Raw genomic sequence first — 21,384 nt, forward strand, 5'->3', positions numbered from 1 at the left:
GGTTAAACTTTTGGCAGGGAACCACAATTTGTAGTGGCATTCCTGCTGAGCTCCTGGCTTGGCTCCAGAGAGCAGCACCTAGCCCTAATCCTTCCTTTGTTTAACCACACCTTTTGTTTAACCACACCTTTTGTTTCTCTTATCGCCCTATGTGAATCTTGTTTGAGAGTCAAGGATCAGAGAGTCCCCCAAGGATCAAAGGCCTATGCAAAACTTGGTCCAGGAAACCCAGAAAACCGTGGTACCTAATAAATCAAGTAATTTGCACCTGGCATTTGGTCTCTGGGAGCTCCTTTTGGTTTGCTTTGAAGGTACGGAGTTTAACTATCTAAACTGTAAAATGGAGTAAATAAATATGCCCTAGGCAAAGGATTAGTGCTTCAGTCCTTCGAGGCTGGACCCCCCTGCAGCCATAAAAGGCTAGATTCATTCTTAAGATGCCTCTGTGTCTTCATTTCATGGACCCGCATGAACCCACACACTCATGTACTAACACACAACTACAACAACTTGCTGAGCAGGACTATAGGGGCTGCTCAGCAGGATTATGTAGATATCTTTAAGGACCATAAACCACAGACAGGATGTCTATAGGGGCATACTGCCCTGTATCTGTTTGAGTTGTCATGGCACATTCCTGAGGTCCTTCCTGGAATTGAGTACAGCAGGTAGTCTAAGATGATGGCCCTACCCTAAGATGAAGTCTGTATTGCCTTCACAGCACCAGATTGAATGAAAAAAAAAAAAAAAAAAAAAAAAAAACCTAAAAAAAGGAAAGGACATGAGTGCTCCTAGGTATGGTAGAGGAGGAGAAAGTTTGTTGTTGATAAAAGGGAGATTATATTTTTGGTTGTGAGTCATATAAACCGGGCGGTGGTGGCACACGCCTTTAATCCCAGCACTTGGAAGGCAGAGCCAGGCATATCTCTGAGTTCGAGGCCAGCCTGGCCTACAGAGTGAGTTCCTGGAAAGGTGCAAAGCTACACAGAGAAACCGTCTCGGGAAAACACACACACACACACACACACACACACACACACACACACACACACACACAAATTTTTTTTAAAAAAGGGAGACTATAGGGAGAGAGGGATATCTGGGAAAGTCCAGAGTGGACATGAGCCTGAGCCATCTGAGAGGAGGAGTTAGGGGAGAGGGGAGAGGCAGACTAAAAGGTCACGAAGGAAAAGAACAGAAGGCAAAATTAATTAACTAATTAAAAAATACGGGATTATCAGAATGGTTGGATTATATAGGGAAGGGCGGCTCAGCCCCTGGGCTGGAGAACTCCAGGTAAGGGGGCGGGGCATGTCAGCCATATCCTGCCACAGGTAGGGACTGAGGGAGGCAGGGAGAACCTGGAAGCCAGTGTCTTTTATAGGTTAAATACACACCTCAACTTTTTGTACTAAGTTTGAGACTTAACACCCTGTGTCCAGGAGGAAGGACAAGAAGTGCTTGGTGTGTGCAGGGAAAGTGCAGGGACGTCTTTGCAGTCCAGGCTCAAGTTCTGTTGCAATGCCAATCTCCGCAGATCTCGGACAGTTCTGTGCCTGGGGTGAAAGCTAGGGCTGCCAATCATTGTGCTGGGTCTGTTCACAACACTCTGTCCCTAAGGGAGCTGCGCCTGTCACTCAGGCCTCACTAGCCAATCAGGGCTACCAAGCGGACTTGGAAGTCAGACTAAGGGAGGGCACTTCTGGTCTACCATGCTGGAGTCAAGGCGGCTATGGGCTCCGCTTCAGGGAGCTGTGAGGAGAGCAGCGGAACGTGTTCGGAATCCGCCATGGTGAGCGAGGGGCGCAGTCCCCGGGCCGGGAGGGACCTCGGGACCTGGGGTGGGGTCCTTCCGGGGCTGTGGGAACCAGAGGCCAGACTCGGCGCCCTGAGCGGTCACGTGAATACCCTGAGGTCCTTGCTGCTCTTGCAATTCCTGGGTCCTGCAGCCTAGGAATAACTTCCATTTGCGGATTGAGGCTGTGGCTGCAAAGAACACGGGGATGTGGAAACTGTGCGTGGATAGTTCCTAGTTGTGACGCACCAAGCGCTGCATGCGCCGCTGTCGTTATCGCCTTGAAAGGCAGGTTTGCTAAAGGAAACAACTCTTACTTTCTCTAGTGTCTTCTAGAAGTTCTGCACTTGGCGCTGAACATTCAAGTGTAGGGTCCGTCTGCAGTTAATTCTGTGCAGGGTGTAAAGTCTGTGTCAACACATTTGCATGTACATGCCAGGGTGGTCCAGTCACGTGTGTTAGTAAGGTTTCCAGGCCTCCTGTGTTCAAATCGAGATTTTTTTTATTGTGATTTTGTTTCTAAATTTTCTCTTATGTTCTATTGGTCTGTTTATTCTTTTCCAGACAGTACAATCTTTATTGCAGTTGTGTGCTGAGTTTTGAAGTCAGATGGTGTCACTGTGTGTGCTATTTACTCAATCTTGTGTTGGTCATTTTTTCATTCATGAGCTTTTGTCATCATTTTTATGTTGTTGATAGGAAAAATTGTTAGACTTTTTATTGGAGTGTTGCTGAATTTATAGCTCAGATTCTACACTGAAATAATATTTAGTTTTCTTGTCTACAATCATGGAATTTCTCTCCTTTGATCAAGTTTCTTGATTCCTTTAATTACAGAGGTATAATTTTGATACAGATATTTATCACATTTCTGTGTATTTTTTCTGGCTTATTTATCAATGTTGAAATATAAGAGATATGAGGGTACATGTTTTTAATTTTTTAATATTATATTTCTTCACTTGTATGAATGATTTCCTTGCATATATATGTATGTTCACCACGTGTGTGTTTTGTGCCCACAGAAGACAGAAGGAGGCATCAGATTCTCTATAATAGCATCTAGGGATGATTGTGTACCACCATGTTAGTGTTGGGAACCAAACCCAGGACTTCCATAACAGCAAAATATGGTGGTAACTGCTGAACCATCTTTCCAATCCTAAATTAACGGATTTTCAAAACTTTGTGTATGTGACAAGTATATACTGAAAAGCAAGTGTTTTTGGGGGTTAGGAGATGACTCAGTAGGTATACTGGTTAGGTTTGGTCAGCTTGACACAAGTTAGAGTCACACTGGTCTGTAGGCAAATCTATGGGGTATTTTCTTGATTTGTGGTTGATGTAATAGGGCCCATCCCACTGTGGTTAGTGCCACCCTGGGCAGGTGATCCCAAGTTGTATAAGGAAGCAAACTGAGCAATCCATGATAGTAAGAGGATGGTAGGCAGCATTTCTGCAGGTTTACAGCATATGTGTAATGCATAAGCCTATGGTGAATATGTTAGCAAATCTGTCCCTTGTCAGCTCCTCTTTGTGTGTAGGTAGAGCTAGAGACTTGTAATTGCTGAAGAAATTTTTCTCAGTTAATCTCTTAAGTGTGTGACATGGACTTCTCATTGTGATGGTACATTAATTCCAGAACAGTTGCACCTTCAAGCTTTCAGAAAAATATTTTAAGACAAGATTTGTTACATTGACTTTCTTTGCCTTGATCCCAGTGTTTAGGCCCAGAGGGCATTGACCCTGCTTTTCTCTGGACTCAACCTCCTCAATTCTTGATTAAAGGTTTGTAGCATCACACACTTCTAATACCACCCATTTGAGTCACAGAATGGGCTATCTGTTGCACTATTAGGAAAAGGATGCGTGTGTCCAACAATAGCTTCTCCTTTGAGAGCAGAATAGAAAGAATTGTTTATTGTTTACACTGCAGGGGAAAATAGGCTAGCAGTAGCTAGATTAGAGGTTGTTTAAGTTATTGACCTGTAGGTGTCTCTGTCATAAAAAAGGACATGATTGAGCAGGGTGAGTACCTTTCTGTGTACTTTCCCAGTATGCATTAATTCATACCATGTGAATGAAGGAAAACCAAATTGGTGGATGTACAGTTTGGGGAGATTACCTTAAACACTGAAATTTCCAATTGGGCAACTCTTTCGTGTTGGTAAGTGCAAACCTGTTTGTCTCACTTATTTCTAAGTTTGCTCTTATGTTATGTTGGTCTCTTCATTCTTTCCCAGATAATACATTCTTTTGTTGTTGTAGTTGTTGTTGTTATTTGTTTTTTGAGACAGGGTTTCTTTTTGTAGTTCAGGCTATCTTGGAACTAGCTCCATAGACCTGGCTGACCTTATACTCACAGAGATCCCCCTGCCACCAACCCCCAGGGACAGTACAGTCTTCATTGCTATTGCTTTTGAAGTTTAAAGTCATAGGATGTCACTGTGTGTAGTTTCTGTTCAATCATGTTGATATTTTTTTCATGTATGATGATCTTTTCCCATCTGATTCTATTAATTGGTAGAATAAATTTTTAGTTGTCTTCCTCCCCCACCAGACTAAGCTTGCACTCATGTTCTATTGATCCATTTATTGTTTCCCAGATAGTACAGTCTTTTTGAGGGGGGCGGGGGAGATTTCTGAACATGATTTCTTTGTGTAGTCCTGGCTGTTCAGTAATTCAGTTTGTAGACCAGGCTGGCCTTGAATTCACAGAGATCCAACTGTGCCTACATCCCAAGTGCTGGGATTAAAGGCATGTGCCACCAAGCCCAGGTTTTAACTGTTAGACTGTTTATTGGACTTTTTCTGAATCAGTAGTTCAATTCTGTATTGTCCTAATGTAATATTGACATAATAGCCAGGATAGCAGCAAACCACAGGGTTGCTTTCTACTGAAGGTTAGCACAACTCACTGGTAAGGTGAGCCTATTCTCCAGCAGGTACAAGTCCCAGTGGAATCCCCATTTTCCAAAGTTAAATGTGCATAGTTACACCCTTTAAAAACAAACAAACAAAACAACACTTTAATTAGGTTATAATGAATATAGGAGGAGATGTTACTGTTGGCCTAGGCAGGTAGGCCCCACACAGCTAAGAAACAGGAAAGAATTCCATGGCCACAACCAGAGACAGTTGAGTCCACACATTGTACTGTGGAAACCAGTTGCTGTCATCCAGGTATTTCACTTTTTCAGTTTCCAGACACAAGATATTGTTTGGCTCATTTTATCCTAATTGAGTATGGTCTGGGATGTAATGAGACAGATTTTTGACTCTCCATATTGGCTGGAATTGAAGACTTTCAGATTTCAACTTCTTAAAAAAGATAAATCAAATTTAAAACTTTAGTAACCTTGTGTGGCACCTCTACCCAGTTAGAAGTGCAGCTCCCAGATGGCATCATATACAGTAGGCACACATAACCACACCAAGAGACTGACTGCCTTCATTAGACCAGATCCAAGCTCTTCCGGGTACTATGAGGGAACTGGGTAGGGATGGAAACAAGAGATAATCCCATGTATTCAGAGAAAAGATATGGATTTAAAACTTAGTTTGTAGGCCTCAAATTGTTTAATCTGTTCTTAGATGGGGTAGGAAAATTATACTAAGCACGCTTGTTTCCCAACCAGAGGGGTTGGCTCTCCCTACTTGTAGGAAATATATTTTTCCTTTTGTTGCTCTCTTTTTTTAAATCTTTCCCTTTTCCTCTCTGTTACCCTTAGTATCTTTCACTCTCTTCCTTTAGAGCTTTCTTCTTAGGTTGTATTCCCCTCATGGTTTATAGTTGCTCTACAGCCTCAGGCTCCTGTCTTTGAATGCTTGGTGCCCAATCAATGGTACTAATTGTATAAAATTAGGAGATATGCCTTTGTGGGAGTAGGTATGTCTTGTTTGTATAAGTGTGTCACTGTAGGTGGACTTTGAGGTTTCAAAAGGTCAGTGCAAGGCAAGTGTTTCTTTCTGCCTAACTGCCTGTATCAGGATGTAGCACCCAGCCCTACACCTGCCTGTGGTGATGCTTTCTTTTGAGATAATAATCAACTAACCCTTTGTCACTATAATCAATCCCCAAATTAAAAGTCTTCCATTATAAGAGTTGCCTTGATCACAGTGCTTCTTCATAACAACAGAACAGTCACTAAGACATGTTGTTCATGTAATATTTTGGCATATCTTTCTGTGTTCTGTACATGTTCTGTGAAATCAAGTAAGGCTGAAAGAAAGAGTAATAGACTGATTTCTTGAGAAAACATTCAGTCTGTTGTACCGTTATTTCTAGAAACTCTTGCATTTCTTTATTTTTATCCTGACCCATTTTTCATTCGTCAGAGTGGTGTTCAGGTTCCATGAGTATCTGTTGAGGCTTGCTTTGTGTCTGAGTATATGGTCAATTATGGAGAAAGTTCCATGAGGTGCTTGTGGGTATTCTTTTGAGTAGACTGCTGAGACGTGGGTTTAAGCTAGTAGAAAGTCTTTATTAGCTAGATTAGACTTTGTGTTTTCAGTTTCAGCAGGTAGTGCTGAATATGTGCTGAGTTTTACAGCCTAATGACACTTCCATCATGGAATCAGTTGTGATAAGGTTTGGGGACTCTTTACAGTGTTGAGATTCATTTGTGTTTGGTTGAAATGTTCAATATATATCACTGAGGTCCATTTGGTTTATGATGTCTGGTAACTTCAGTATTTCTCTGTTTAGCTTATGTCTAGATGGCCTGTCCATGGTTGAGAGTGGGGTATAGACATCTCCCATTATCAGTGTGATGGTCAATATTCGACTTAAGCTGTAGTAGTGTTTCTTTTACATTGAGGGTGCCCTTGTGTTTGGTGAATAGATGTTAGATATTGAAACGTCATCATGGCAGATGAAAATGAAGTGTCCTTCCACATCTCTTTTGATGAGAGCCTCACGTGCATTTCATATAGGTATATTGGACAAACAATGAAGCCGCATTTTCCCCCACTGTGGGCTACGGATCAAACCCAAATGCTTCATACATTACATATGATAAACAAATAATCTGCCACTGAGTCGTCTTTTTTTTTTTTTTTACTTTCTTTTTATTTTTTTATTTTTTTATTTTTTTTTTTTTTTTTGGTTTTTTTTTTTGAGACAGGGTTTCTCTGTGTAGCTTTGCGCCTTTCCTGGAACTCACTTGGTAGCCCAGGCTGGCCTCGAACTCACAGAGATCCACCTGGCTCTGCCTCCCGAGTGCTGGGATTAAAGGCGTGCGCCACCACCGCCCGGCTTCTTTTTATTATTATTAAGAAATTTTCGGGCTGGAGAGATGGCTCAGAGGTTAAGAGCACCGACTGCTCTTCCAGAGGTCCTGAGTTCAATTCCCAGTACCCACATGGTGCCTCATAACCATCTGTAATGAGATCTGGCACCTTCTTCTGTATACATATAAATAAATCTTTTAAAAAAAAAGCAAAAAAAAAAAGAAATTTTTTATTCATTTTACGTACTAGCCACACATCCCCCTCTCCCTCCTCCTGCCCCTCAGCCTCCCCTCACCGAACCCACCCCGATTACCACCTCCTCCAAGTCAACGTCTCCCATGGGGAGTTAGCAGAGCCTGGTACATTCAGTTGAGGCAGGTCAAAGCCCCTCCTCCCTGCATCAAGGCTGCACAAGGTGTCCCACCATAGGCACTGGGCTTCAAAAACCCTGCTCATGCACCAGGGACGGATCCCAATTCCACTGCCTGGAGGGCCCCCAAACAGTTCAAGCTAAACATCTGCTCGCCTATCAAGAGGGCCTAGTCAAGTCCCATGGGGGCTCCACAGCTATTGGTCCACAGTTCATGGATTTCCACTAGTTTTGATGGATGTCTCTGTATGTTTTCCCATCATGATCTCAATGTCCCTTGCTCATAGAATCCCTTCTCTCTCTCATCAATTGTACTCCTGGAGCTTGGCCTGGCTGTGGATCTCTGCATCTGCTTCCATCAGTCACTGGATGAAGGCTCTATGGTGACAGTTAGGGTATTCACCAATCTGATTACCGGAGTAAGCCAGTACAGGCACCCTCTCAACTATTGCTAGCAGTATATAAGTTGGGGTCATCCTTGTGGATTCCTGAGAACTTCCCTAGCACTCTGTTTCTCCCTATTCCCATGATATCTTCATTTATCATGCTATCTCTTTCCTTGCTCTCCCACTCTATTGCTGTTCCAGCTCAAACTTCCCATTCCCTTATGTTCTCTTCCCCCATTCCTTGCCCTCCATTACCCTCCCTCACCCCCAGTTTGCTCATGTAGATTTCATCTATTTCTCCTTCCTGGCCTATCTATGTGTCCCTCTTAGGGTCCTCCTTGTTAGCTAGTTTCTCTGGAGCTGTGGGTTGTAGTCTGGTTATCCTTTGATTTACATCTAGTATCCACTTATTAATGAGTACATACCATGTTTGTCCTTCTGAGTCTGGATTACCTCACTCAGGATGATATTTTCTAGTTCCATCCATTTGCCTGCAAATTTCATGATGTCGTTTTTTCCTACTGAGTAGTACTCCATTATGTATATGTGCCATATTTTCTTTATCCATTCTTCAATTGAGGGGCATCTATATTGTTTCCAGGTTCTGGCTATTACGAGTAATGCTGCTATGAACATAGTTGAGCATGTGCCCTTGTGGTATGATTGAGCATTCCTTGGGTATATGCCCAAGAGTGGTATAGCTGGGTCTTGAGGTAGATTGATTCCCAATTTTCTGAGAAACTGCCATACTGGTTTCCAAAGTGGCTGTACAAGTTTGCACTCCCACCAACAGTGGAGGAGTGTTCTCCTTGCTCCACATGCTCTCCAACATAAGCTGTCTTCAGTGCTATTGATCATAGCCATTCTGACAGGTGTAAGATGGTATCTCAGAGTCATTTTGATTTGCATTTCCCTGATGACTAAGGATGTTGAGCAATTCCTTAAATTCCTTAAATGTCTTTCGGCCATTTGAGATTTTTCTGTTGAGAATTATCTGTTTAGCTCTCTAGCCCATTTTTTAATTGGATTGTTCAGTATTTTGCTGTCTAGTTTCTTGAATTCTTTATATATTTTGGAGATCAGCCCTCTGTCAGATGTGGGTTGTTGAAGATCTTTTCCCATTCTGTAGGCTGTCATTTTGTCTTATTGACCAGGTCCTTTGCCCTACAAAAGCTTCTGAGTTTCATGAGGTCCCATTTATTAATTGTTGCTCTCAGTGTCTGTGCTACTGGTGTTATATTTAGGAAGTGGTCTCCTGTGCTGATGTGTTCAAGACTACTTCCTACTTTCTCTTCTATCAGGTTCAGTGTAACTGGATTCATGTTGAAGTCTTTGATCCACTTGGACTTGAGTTTTGTACATGGCAATAGATAGGGCTCTTCTACATGTTGACTTCTAGTTATGCCAGCACCATTTGTTGAAGATGCTTTATTTTTTCCACTTTACAGTTTTGGTTTCTTTGTAAAAAATCAGGTGTTCATAGGTGTGTGGGTTTATGTCAGGGTCTTCAATTTGATTCCATTGGTCCACATGTCAGTTTTTATGCCAGTACCAAGCTGTTTTTATTACTATAGCTCTATAGTAGAGCTTGAGGTCAGGGATGGTGATGCCTCCAGAGGTAGCTTTATTGTACAGGATTATTTTAGCTATCCTAGGTTTTTTATTTTTCCATATGAATTTGAGTATTGTTCTTTCCAAGTCTATGGAAAATTATGTTGAGATTTTGATGGAGATTGCATTGAATCTGTAGATTGCTTTCGGTAAGATTGCCATTTTTACTATGTTAATCCTACCTATCCATGAGCATGGGAGTTCTTTCCATTTTCTGATATCTTCTATGGTTTCTTTCTTCAGGGTACTTAAAGTTCTTATCATACAGGTCCTTCACTTGCTTAGTTAGAGTTACCCCTGAAAGACCCTAACCCTTCAGGCTTACACCCCCAAGCCCCAGGAAATAAGGAACTAAAAAGAAAACTAGTTCCAGGGCAACCTGACTCAGCCATTATTCAACTTGTAACAATGTAACACTGTAAAAAGATTTCTGTTAAGAGATGTGCTCAACTGTGACTGGGATAGTTGCAAGTGTTCCAGGAAGGACCACTGTGACCTTTGTGTAAACTCTACTCCCACCCTGATACCCCCCTTGAGGTTTCAGGAAGAATGTACATGTGTACGTGACTGTACCCACTCTGTGATCAGACCATGTTCTTGTGAAATGAAATTGTATGGGAATTGTAATCTTATGGTTTTTGTGGGTTTTTCCTTTAAAAACCCCCATGTGGCTGCAGTAAGATGCTACTCTTGCTCCCAGGATAAGAGTTTGCCCGACTGTACAGCTGCTTCAATAAAAACCTCGTGCTGTTGCATCAACTGGACTGGAGTCTGGGTTCTTGGGGTGCCCCCTCGAGAAGATGGTACCCTAGGTCTGGGGTCTATCACCCCAAGGTATTTTATATTATTTGTGGCTATTGTAAAGGGTGATGTTTCTCTGATTTCTTTGTCAGTTCATTTATCATTTGTATATAGGAAAACTACTGATTTTTTTTTAAGTTAATCTTATATCCTGCCACATTACTGAAGGTGTTTATCAGCTGTAGTAGTTCCCTGGTAAAATTTTTGGGGTCACTTGTGTATACTATCATATCATCTGCAAATAGTGAAAGTTTGACTTCTTCCTGTCTAATTTGTATCCTTTTGATCTCCTTTTGTTGTCTTCCTGCTCTAGCTAGAACTTCAAGTACTATATTGAATAAAGATGGGGGAGTGGGCAGCCTTGTCTTGTTCCTGATTTTAGTGGATTCTCTTTGAGTTTCTTTCCATTTAACTTGATGTTGGCTGTTGGCTTGTTGTAAATTGCCTTTATTATGTTTAGGTATGTTCCTTGTTTTCCTGCTCTCTCTAGGACCTTTATCATGAAGGGGTGTTGGATTTTGTCAAAGGCTTTTTCATCATCTAATAAGATGATTATGTTGTTTTTTTTTCTTTCAGTTTGTTTATATGGTGTATTACATCGACAGATTTTCATATGTTAAACCATCCTTGCATCCCTGGGATACAGCTTACTTGGTCATGGTGGATAATTTTTTGATGTGTTCTTGGATTCGGTTTGCCAATATTTTGTTGAGTACTTTTGCATCAATGTTCATGAAGGGAGATTGGTCTGTAATTTTCTTTGCATCTTTGTGTGGTTTGGGTATCAGTGTAATTGTAGCATCATAAAAGGAGTTTGGTAATGATCCTTCTGTTTCTACTGTGTGGAACAATTTGAAGAGTATTGATATTAGCTCTTTGAAAATTTGGTAGAATTTTGCGCTGAAACCATTTGGTCCTGGGATTTTTTTTGGTTGGGAGACTTTTTAATAACTGTTTCGATTTCCTTAGGAGTTATTGGTCTATTTATACAGTTTATCTGGTCTTGAGTTAGGTTTGGTATTTGGTACCTATCCAGAAAATTGTCCATTTCTTTCAGATTTTCCAATTTTGTGGAGTAAGGTTTTTGAAGTATGGCCTTATGATTCTCTGGATTTCTTTAGTGTCTGTTGCTATGTCTCCCCTTTCATTTCTGATTTTGTTAATTTAGATGCTCTCTCTTTGTCTTTTGGTTAATTTGCATAAGGGGTTGTCTATCTTGTTGATTTTTCTGAAGAACCGACTTTTTGTTTCATTGATTTTTTTTTTGTATTGTTCTCTTTGTTTTTATTTCATTGATTTCAACCTCAATTTGATTATTTCCTGGCATCTATTCCTCCTGGGTAAGTTTGCTTCTTTTTGTTCTAGAGCTTTCAGGTGTGCTGTTAAGTCATTAGTGTGAGATTTCTCCATCTTCTTTATATGGGCATTTAGTGTTATGAATTTTCTCTTAGCACTGCCTTCATAGTGTCCCACAAGTCTAGTTATGTTGTGCATTCATTTTCATTGAATTATAGGACATCTTTAATTTTTTTCTTTATTTCTTCCTTAACCCATTGGTGATTCATTTGGGCATTATTCAGTTTCCATGAGATTGTAAGCTTTCTGTAATTTTTGTTGTTGAAATCTAACTTCAAGCCATGGTGGTCTGATAAAATACAGGAGGTTATTCCAATTTTTCTGTATCTTTTGAGATTTGCTCTGTGACCAAGCACATGGTTAATTTTAGAGAAGGTTCCAAGGAGTGCTGAGAAGGTATATTCTTTTGTGTTATGGTGGAATATTATGTAGATATCTATTGAGTCCATTTGTGTCAGAATGTCTGTTAGTTCCCTTATTTCTCTGTTAAGTTACTGTCTGGCAGACTGTCCATTGGTGAGAGTGGGGTGTTGAATTCTCCCACAACTAGTGCATGGGGTTTGACGTGTGATTTAAGCTTTAGTAATGTTTCTTTTACCTGTGTGGATGTCTTTGTATTTGAGGCATAAATGTTCAGAATTGAGACTTCATCGTGTTGGATTTTCCCTGTGATAAGTATGTAATGTCCTTCCTGATCTCTCTGGATTGATTTCAGTCTGAAGTCTATTTTACTAGATATTAGAATGGCTACACCAGCTTGATTCTTCAGTCCATTCGACAGGAAAGTCTTTTCCCAGCCTTTTACTCTGAGGTAGTGTCTGTCTTTGAAGTTGATGTGTGTTTTTTGTATGCAGCAGAAGGCTGGATCCTATATTTGTATCCATTCTGTTAGCCTGTGTCTTTTTATAGGCAAATTGAGTCCGTTGATATTAATGGATATTTATGACAGTGATTGTTAATTTCTGTTATTTTTTGGTGATAGTGTAGTGTGTTTACCTTCTTTGGTATTTGTTGGTGTGGTATTGTCTATTGCCTGTGTTTTCATGGGTACATCTAACTTCTTTAGGTGGATTTTTCCTTCTCATGCTTCTGTAGTGCTGGATTTTTGAATAAGTTTTGTTTAATCTGGTTTTATCACATTTCTGTGACTTTGAGTTCATATTCTTCTCTTTCTTCTATCTTCTCTTAGGTTTGGTCTTTTTATGATGTCCCAAATTTCCTGTTTTGTGTTGTGACTTTGTTGGCTTTAGTGTTTTCTTTGACTGATGAGTCTATTTCCTCTGTTGTATTTTCAGTGCCAGAGAGTCTCTCTTCCATCTCTTGCATTCTGTTTTTTCTGTTGCATCTGTAGTGGCTGTTTATTTACTCAGATTTTCCATTTCCAGCATTCCCTCAATTTGTGTCTTCTTTATTGCCTCTATTTCAGTTTTCAAGTCTTGAACTATTTCCTTCACCTGTTTAATTGCTTTTTCTTGGCTTTCTTTAAGGGATTTATTGATTTCTTCCAATTTTTTGTTTGTCTTTTCCTCGATTTCTTTTTTTTTTTTTAAAAAAAAACATTTATTTATCTTATACATGTGAGTACCTTATCTGCATGTGTGACTTTATGCCAGAAGGGGGCATCAGATCCCACTATAGACAGTTGTGAGCCACCATGTGGTTGCTGGGAATTGAACTCAGGTCCTCTGGAAGAGCAGCCAGTGCTCTTAACCACAGAGCCATCTCTCCAGCCCTTCCTCGATTTCTTTAAGGGAATTTTTCATTTCCTCTTAAATGCCTCTATCATCTTCTTAAAGTAATTTTTAAGGTTGATTCCTTCTGCTTCTTCTGCATTGGGATGTTCAGGTCTTGCTGATGTAGAACCACTAGGATCTGATTGTGCGATATTGGTCTTTTTGTTTTTGACTGTATTTTTGCACTGGTGTCTACCCATCTTTCTACCACTTGGTGCAAGTGGTATCTGTGTCTGAGGGAGCCACTCTTGGTCCCATCAATACTCCTGGTTCAATGGGAACTATGGTATAATTGGGGCTCTTGGTCCAATCCGTGCTGAAGGACTTTGTGTCTCAGGGAGCTGCTCTTAGTCCAATCGGCACCTGCGGACTCTGTCTCAGGGAGCATGTGCATTTTTAGAGGATGGGTGGATTTCACAGGGGTGGGGCTTGTGGGTTACAGGGTCTGGTGGGGGATAGTGGTAGTGTAACCTGTCTGCAGGAGCCCTGCCTGCTGGCCTGACACTGGGACTGCAATGGATGGTGGTATCGGGGCGCAGGGTTGAGCCCCTGGGCCCAAAGCCTAGAGACTCTGGTGTTCAGCTATGAGGACAAAGACTCACCTCTTAGTCCAATTGGCACTTGTGGGCTCTCACTGAGTCATCTTTTATTCAGAATTTCCTTGAGCGGGTCATAGTGACTCACAGCTGTAATCCCAGGCCCTGAAAAGCTGAAGCAGAAGTATCACTACTAGCTTGAATCCAGATCTGAGCCTGGAATGAGACTATGCTCCAAAAAATACAAAAGAATTTTGTCATTATAGGACCAACACCTCACCAGGGAACATGCTGTGCAAAGTCTACAGTGTGTTGTTTGAGAAATGAAATGCACAGTTTTCCTAGGTCAATAGGAGACCAAGTGGTGATGCCTATTATATGGTTAGACTTTCCATTGGCTAGAGTTAAAAGATTTTAAAATGAAGCTGTTACTTTCACTTTATTTTTGCCCTTCAAGAAGTTACCATATATCTCTGTATTATAGTTTTATTTAATTAGTACATTGAATTATCTGAGTATGTGGGCTGACCCCTGTCATCCTAGTATTTTGGAGGGAGATGCAAGAAGTTCAAGACTACCGTGGCCCAAAGAGTGAGTTCCAGGCTAGCCAGAGCTACAAAGAAATCTTGTATCAAAAAGACCACAAAAAAAAACCCAGAGATATGTTTAAGTATAGGAATGAGACCATCTGTGGGTTAGAATTGGATGAAATAATGCTGGTGGAGTCTCAGTAGGAAAAGTACTTGGCATGCAAGCCTGATGACCTGGGTTTGATCCTAGGAACCCTTGGTGGAAGGAGAAATCGACTCTTAAAACTTTGTCCTCTGATCTTCAAACTCCTACTAGGGCATTCTTGTGCCTGCTCTCATGCATATATCACACACATACACATAATACTGATTTTGTTGTTGTCTAGATAGGAAAAAAGAATACATTTTGGTCTTGGATCGTACTTAAACATTGTGATGGGATTAAAATGTCCCATCAACTTATGTATAGGTATCAAACAGGTAAGTCTTACAATGAAAATGAAGTGTTTTATGTGGCACTATTTCTCTGTTTTTCCTAGTGCTCTTTTTAATCAATTGTGACCTTTATGTGTCACCTTAGAGACACTGTTGTTTTGTCTGTCTGTCTGTCTGTCTGTCTCTCTTTCTTTTTTGAGATAGGATCTTTTGGGACAAACACTGACTTTGACATCTCGATTCTCTTGCTTCCACTTCTCAGTTGCTGAGATCAGGGATGTCAGGTTTCCATGTCTATCTGAAAAATCCTTTCACTAAAAGGCTTAATTTTATGGAGACCTCTCTTCTGCAGGATACAATCTTTAACCTAAACCTCAATATTTTATTTTCAGAGCCATGCATAATTATATGGTGATTTTGACAAGCAAGGACTGTTCATTTGATCCTATGGATTCTTGCTTCTGGACAGTAATTCCTGTTTCCTTTAGATATTGCCATTGCCGGAGCATTCTAAGGGTCTGCTTCCTTCAAGATAAATATGTCTTCTTTTGGTAATAATAGTCAAAAATGGAAGACAGGTTGTACTTAAACAGTTTCCCTAGAAACTGTTTTGGAAAGATGAGTCAATGGAAAGTGTGCATATGAAATTTGTAAGACAGAATTCAGTTCCCACACATATTTTGCCATTTCTGTTGACAATGAATGAATTTGATACCTATTCCAGATTTGTAGTCTTTCATTTCTCTCTTGTAACATATATCCCAAATCTTTGCTCTCCTTTCTCCTGGGATATTCTTGTATGATTCCTTTTGTATTCTTGTTTTGTAAGGCAGTGTGTCATATACCCCAGGCTGCCTTAAAACTTCATATATCACCAAGAATTATATTCAACTTCTGATCCTACTACCTCCAACTCTTAAGTGTTGGGATTACAGGCATCCTAATCCTTGCCCCTTTATGGAACAGGGATTGAACTGAAGGATTCATACCTGCTAGGCAAGAATGCTACCAACTGAGGTACATTTTTGCCCCTTTATTCTTTTTATTTTATTAATTATAATTTTGCTATGTGTGAATGTTTTGCCTCCTTACATGCCTGTGTACAGCATGTATGCCTTGTGCCCATAGAGACCAGAAAGAGTCATACCCCCTAGGACTGGAGTTACAGGTGGTTGTGAGTGATCTTATCTCACCATCATTTTTATTACTATTTGTTTTAAGATCAGCATTTACTAATATTTTTGAGACTCTTTGATCTGTCAGTCAGTAACTTACACAAAATGCATTCCTTCCTAGGAATTATTAGCCTTATAATTTACAAGGAATCACTTTAGTTTATAATTGAGAAGTACAGAATTGGAGTGAATGTTTTAACTCCATGGAGGAATTTTGAGTAAGCTTTTGAGTGCTTTCTGTTTGTTTGCTTGTTTGTTTGAGACAGGGTTTCACTGTGTACCTTGGCTGTCCTGGAAATCTCTACACAGATCATGCTGGCTTGGAAATCATAGAGTATCACCTGCTTTTGCCTCCTGAGGTTTGGGATTAAAGGTGGGCACCACCACACCCATATTGTCTATCCTTTTTTGAATTAAAATTTTTCATAAAATTTTGCTGATGTATACTAACTAGTTTTTACTCTGTTTGCATGTCTTTCTGTATATATTACTATGCGTTTCTCCTGCAATGCCATATTCTATTTTGTGGGCACAGAAATGGAAGGCATGATTCTCCTTTTCTGTTTTCTTTTAAAATGTGTTGATAACTACATTTGTTATTTTATGACCCATAAGATAGAATAAATTGAGCACAGTGAATTATGTAAATATATTTTCAATGAATATACATTTGCAATGCAGTCAGTCTCAACATTTCTATTATGTGCATATATGGGATACTTTAGGATGCAGTGACCTATGAGGATGTGCATGTGAACTTCACTCCTGAAGAGTGGGCTTTGCTGAATTCTTCCCAGAAGAATCTCTACAAAGATGTGATGCTGGAAACCTACTTGAACCTCACTTGTATAGGTAGGAATGTGAGCTTTCTGTCACTTTTTAACTTAAGGGGACAAGGCTTTCTTGGAGATTTTTGCTCTTCTGTGACTTTGTATATGAAAAAGGAATAATCTAGTGAATAAATCAGGCATTGGTCTAAGGTTCTCAAATGGTATATATAGTATAGGCATTTCCTAAAATATAGTAATTTCCATTGTGCCTAATTTCCAGTAATATATCACATACATTTTCTGGTGCTGTATTTTAGGTTACAAATGGGAAGACCACAATATTGAAGAACATTGTCAAAGTTCTAGAAGACATGGAAGGTAATTTACATATGCAAGCTGATACATATGTATCTCGGAAAAAAATGTTAATGTACCCTGAACTTTTCGAGACAAGCAGCAGAGTAAATTAGCATAGCTGTGTGATGGTTCTTAAATTCTCACAACACTATGAACTCCGGTGTTAGGTAGCTGATCACTGTTTGGAAGACATTCCTTTAAGGATAAAACAAGGAAACAATGCCATAACAGATGTCACAATTTTTTTTTTTTTTTTTTTGTTTGTTTGTTTGTTTTGTTTTTCGAGACAGGGTTTCTCTGTGTAGCTTTGCGCCTTTTCCTGGAACTCACTTGGTAGCCCAGGCTGGCCTCGAACTCACAGAGATCCGCCTGGCTCTGCCTCCCGAGTGCTGGGATTAAAGGCGTGCGCCACCACCGCCCGGCTTCAGATGTCACAATTTTAATTATAGCCTTATGAGAGGTATGTTGTAGAATTGTCCATCCATGTATTGTCATACCATTCAATCATTTTATAAGTTATGCACATTGATAAGGGGATTAGAGTATGTTCAAGATCTTTTATAAGCAAATCTTCCATATTAAAGCTAATGTTCTTCATATACTTGTAGTGAGTGACTTACCATAGTTAAGTAAGTAGAGCAATTGGGAGACAAGGAATATTTTTAAAATTTTTTAAATTAATTTTACATACCAACTACAGACCCCCTTCTCATCCCTTCTGCCACCCCCAGACTCCCTCTGACCAACCCACCATCTCCTCCTCCAAAAGAGTGAGGCCTCCCATGGGGAGTCAGTAAAGCCTGGTACATTCAATTGAGGCAGGACCAAGCCCCTGCCTTCAGGGTGATCAAGGTATCTGACTGTAGGTAATGGGCTCCAAAAAGCCAGCTCATGCAGATCCTGATCCCATTGCCAGGGGCCCCTCAAACAGACCAAGCTACACATCTAGGGAGACAAGGAACTTATCGTGGTGTAGAAACCTGAATCCATATACCACATCTCTAAGGCACAAAATGCTAGACTGTGAATGTAATGTGAAAACCTTTTATTTTTTATACTTCCTTTAATAGGCATATCAACTGTCCCTCTGGATACAAGCCATGTGAGCATAAGGGATATGGAAAGAAGCAATATACCTCTGTTTCTCCCAGAATAATTAGAAGATATATTGTAGTCACTACTATGAGAAGACATGATGACTGTAATACAAGTTTATACTCTAACATTGGAGAAAAGCCTTATAAGTACAAGGAGTGTGGAAATTCATCTGTTTGTACTAGTTCACTTTGCACATGTAGTGTGATTCGCAGTATAAAAAAATGTCATGCGTATAATCAGTGTGGTAAAACTCTGAGTTCTTCCAGTTCTTTTCAACGACTTGAAGAAGCTCATATGGGAAGAGGAAGTAATAAATGTGAGCTTTGTACTAAAGATTTTAGCCATCACAATTTTCTTCAAACACACAAAACAACCACTAATGAAGATCTCTATGAATGCAATCAACACGATAAAGCCTTTAGATATGATTCCTCCTTAAAAGTACACCAAAGAACTCATTTGGAAGGAAAACCCTATGAATGTAATCAAAGTGATAAAATGTCTGCATGTCACAGTATTTATCAACTACACAGAATTCATACTAGAGTGAACAAGTATGCATATCAGCAATGTGATAAAGACTTTGCAAGTCCTAGTTATCTTCATATATATAAAAGAATTCATACTGGAGAGAAACCCTATGAATGTACTCAATGTGATAAAGCCTTTGCATCTCCCAGATATCTTCAAGTACATAAAAGAATTCATACTGGAGAGAAACCCTATGAATGTAATCAGTGTGGTAAAGCCTTTGCGAGGAAGAGCCATCTGCATAAGCATGAAAGAATTCATACTGGAGAGAAACACTATGAATGTGATCAATGTGGTAAAGCCTTTGTACAGAAGAATAGTCTTCAAAGGCATGAAAGAATTCATACTGGAGAGAAACCCTATGAATGTACTCAGTGTGATAAAACTTTTGCCTGTCCCAGTTATCTTCAAATACATAAAAAAATTCATACTGGAGTAAAACCCTATGAATGTAATCAATGTGGTAAAGCCTTTGCAAGGAAGAGTCACCTTCTCCGTCATAAAAGAAGTCATACTGGAGAGAAACCCTATGAATGTAATCAATGTGGCAAAGCCTTTGCAAGGAAGAGTCACCTTCTCCGTCATAAAAGAAGTCATACTGGAGAGAAACCCTATGAATGTATTCAATGTGGTAAAGCCTTTATACAGAAGAGTCATCTTCTCACACATGGAAGAATTCATACTGGAGAGAAACCTTATGAATGTAATTAATGTGGTATAGGTTCCTCATCTTGCAGTCTTCAAAGGCATGAAAGGTTTCATACTGGAGAGAGACCCTATGAATGTCATCAATATGATAAAGCATTGCACATGAAAGTCATTTTCACAGGCATAGAAGATGTCATACTAGAGAGAAACAATATGGATATGATCAGTGTGACAGGGACTTCCCATGTAACAGTCACCTTCAAATGAAAGAAAGTACTCCTACTGGGGATAAACCCTATAAATGTAATAAATGTGGTAAAGACTTTGCACAGAACAGTCATCTTCACAGTCATGAAAGGAATCATACCCAACAAAAGCCCTATGAATATAACCAGTGTGGTAAAATCTTTGCATGTTTCAGTATACTTCAAAATCATGAAAAAATTCACAGTGGTGAAAATCTCCATGAACCTAATAAATGAGGTCAAGCCTTGCAGTCCACATACTTCTTTTTCCCACTGAGCATTATCACCAGTCTTCAGTAAGATTAGTAGAGCCAGCCGGGTGGTGGTGGCACATGCCTTTAATCCCAGCACTCGGGAGGCAAAGGCAGGCTGATCTCTGTGAGTTCAAGGCCAGCCTGGGCTACAGATTGAGATCCAGGAAAGGTGCAAAGCTACACAGAGAAACCCTGTCTCGAAAAAACCAAAAAAAAAAAAAACAACAACAAAAAAAAGATTAGTAGAGCCAAATTCATAGTTAAAATATTGCCTCTATTTCCAGTTGTAAACATATTGTTTTCCAGGAATACAGAAACATAATAATTTGAATAATAAAATGTATTTGCAATTATATTTGATATTTATACCATTGTCCATTATTTTTGGATCATGTTACTTTATTCTGAGGACTAAATACTTGTTCTTATCTCATTCTCAGAACCACAAATGAATGGCAGAGAATTTTATCAGTGAGTAAATATGATTGCTGCTAAGCTTGATGACCTGATATTGAGTTCCAGCATAGCCATAGTTATATAGAGGGATCCTTTCTTAAAATATCCAAAAAAGGCTCTGGAAAGATGGTTGCATTTCCACAGTACACAGGTTCAATTCTCAACACCCACATAGAAGCTCACAACTGTTAAGTACAGTTCTAGGGAATCCAACATCCTCATACAGACATACATACAGGCGAAACACCTTTTCATCTAAAAGAAAAATAATCATTTTTGAAAAGTATATATCACATTGTGGAACTTTCCCTGGCACGGTGTGGACTCACTTTTTTACTCAGCTAAGTGATTTGTTGGGGTCATTCACATCAAGAGAATTGTGTTATCAATTAAAGTAAGTAATGTGCAAAATTCATTCACAAAGGGATTCTAATCCACTCAATCTTTCACTGAACAAGTAGCAAGGACTTTTATCACCTGGAAATGGTGGAAGGCAGAAGGAGTAAATGGTCATCTTCATTTTCTGCATTATAATGATATCTTTTGGAGCTGGAAAGTTGATTCAGTAGCACTGCTTCTGTTGGGCAGCCAAGTTTGGTTCCTAGCACCCACATCAGGTGGCTTAGAAATAACTGTAAATCCTGGTTCAGGAGGTCTGATGCACTTTTATGCCTTCCTTGGGCACCAGATATGTTAATGGTATATAGGTGGATATATACATACATACATATACACATATACATAAGTATACTGTATGTGTGTTTGAGAGAGAGGAGAGACTACATATTTTAAAAATAGCTTTCTTCATATATGTGTTATTACTTTTTAATTAATTACTTTTGTGCTGGTGGCTATATCAGAGAAACAGCAGGTGGCAATTGGGGTTCAGGCTGTCACTCCACCAGAAGAAAAACTCTCTGATGGGTATATCTTTTTAAAGCCAGGTTTGCGAGAATACAGACTCAGGAATGTCTTGCTTCTGCTGTGCCTTTGCATGCTTGCTGTTGCTATCTTTTTCTGATATCTCACATGGGTTGAATTGGGTATGGGGAAATTCCCCCACTG

The 21,384-nt window shown here is 39.8% G+C and overlaps 1 protein-coding gene across 2 annotated transcripts; it reads left to right on the forward strand.

Moving 5' to 3' along the window:
• Positions 1-1,703: 1,703 nt before the first annotated feature.
• Positions 1,704-20,071, forward strand: LOC131900624 (zinc finger protein 431-like). Of its 2 annotated transcripts, XM_059251926.1 has the most exons (5): positions 1,704-1,792; positions 16,686-16,812; positions 17,048-17,108; positions 18,158-19,359; positions 19,608-20,071. In XM_059251926.1, exons 1-5 carry the CDS (start codon positions 1,733-1,735, stop codon positions 19,844-19,846), a joined length of 1,689 nt encoding a protein of 562 aa, XP_059107909.1. In that variant the 5' UTR covers positions 1,704-1,732; the 3' UTR covers positions 19,847-20,071. The 2 variants fall into 2 exon arrangements, with proteins under 2 accessions (XP_059107909.1, XP_059107908.1); XM_059251925.1 differs by having other exon boundaries at positions 18,158-20,071.
• Positions 20,072-21,384: the final 1,313 nt, after the last annotated feature.

Source organism: Peromyscus eremicus, unplaced genomic scaffold, assembly GCF_949786415.1.
Source record: "Peromyscus eremicus unplaced genomic scaffold, PerEre_H2_v1 PerEre#2#chr22_unloc_1, whole genome shotgun sequence".
NCBI classification, from domain to species: domain Eukaryota; kingdom Metazoa; phylum Chordata; class Mammalia; order Rodentia; family Cricetidae; genus Peromyscus; species Peromyscus eremicus.

Bases quoted from the DNA above. Each gene is read 5' to 3' on its own strand.
- LOC131900624 (XM_059251926.1), top strand. From the start codon at position 1,733: ATGGGCTCCGCTTCAGGGAGCTGTGAGGAGAGCAGCGGAACGTGTTCG. The intron at 1,793-16,685 runs GTGAGCGAGGGG...GGGATACTTTAG, and splicing joins CGTGTTCGGAATCCGCCATG to GATGCAGTGACCTATGAGGA. The intron at 17,109-18,157 runs GTAATTTACATA...TTCCTTTAATAG, and splicing joins AGTTCTAGAAGACATGGAAG to GCATATCAACTGTCCCTCTG.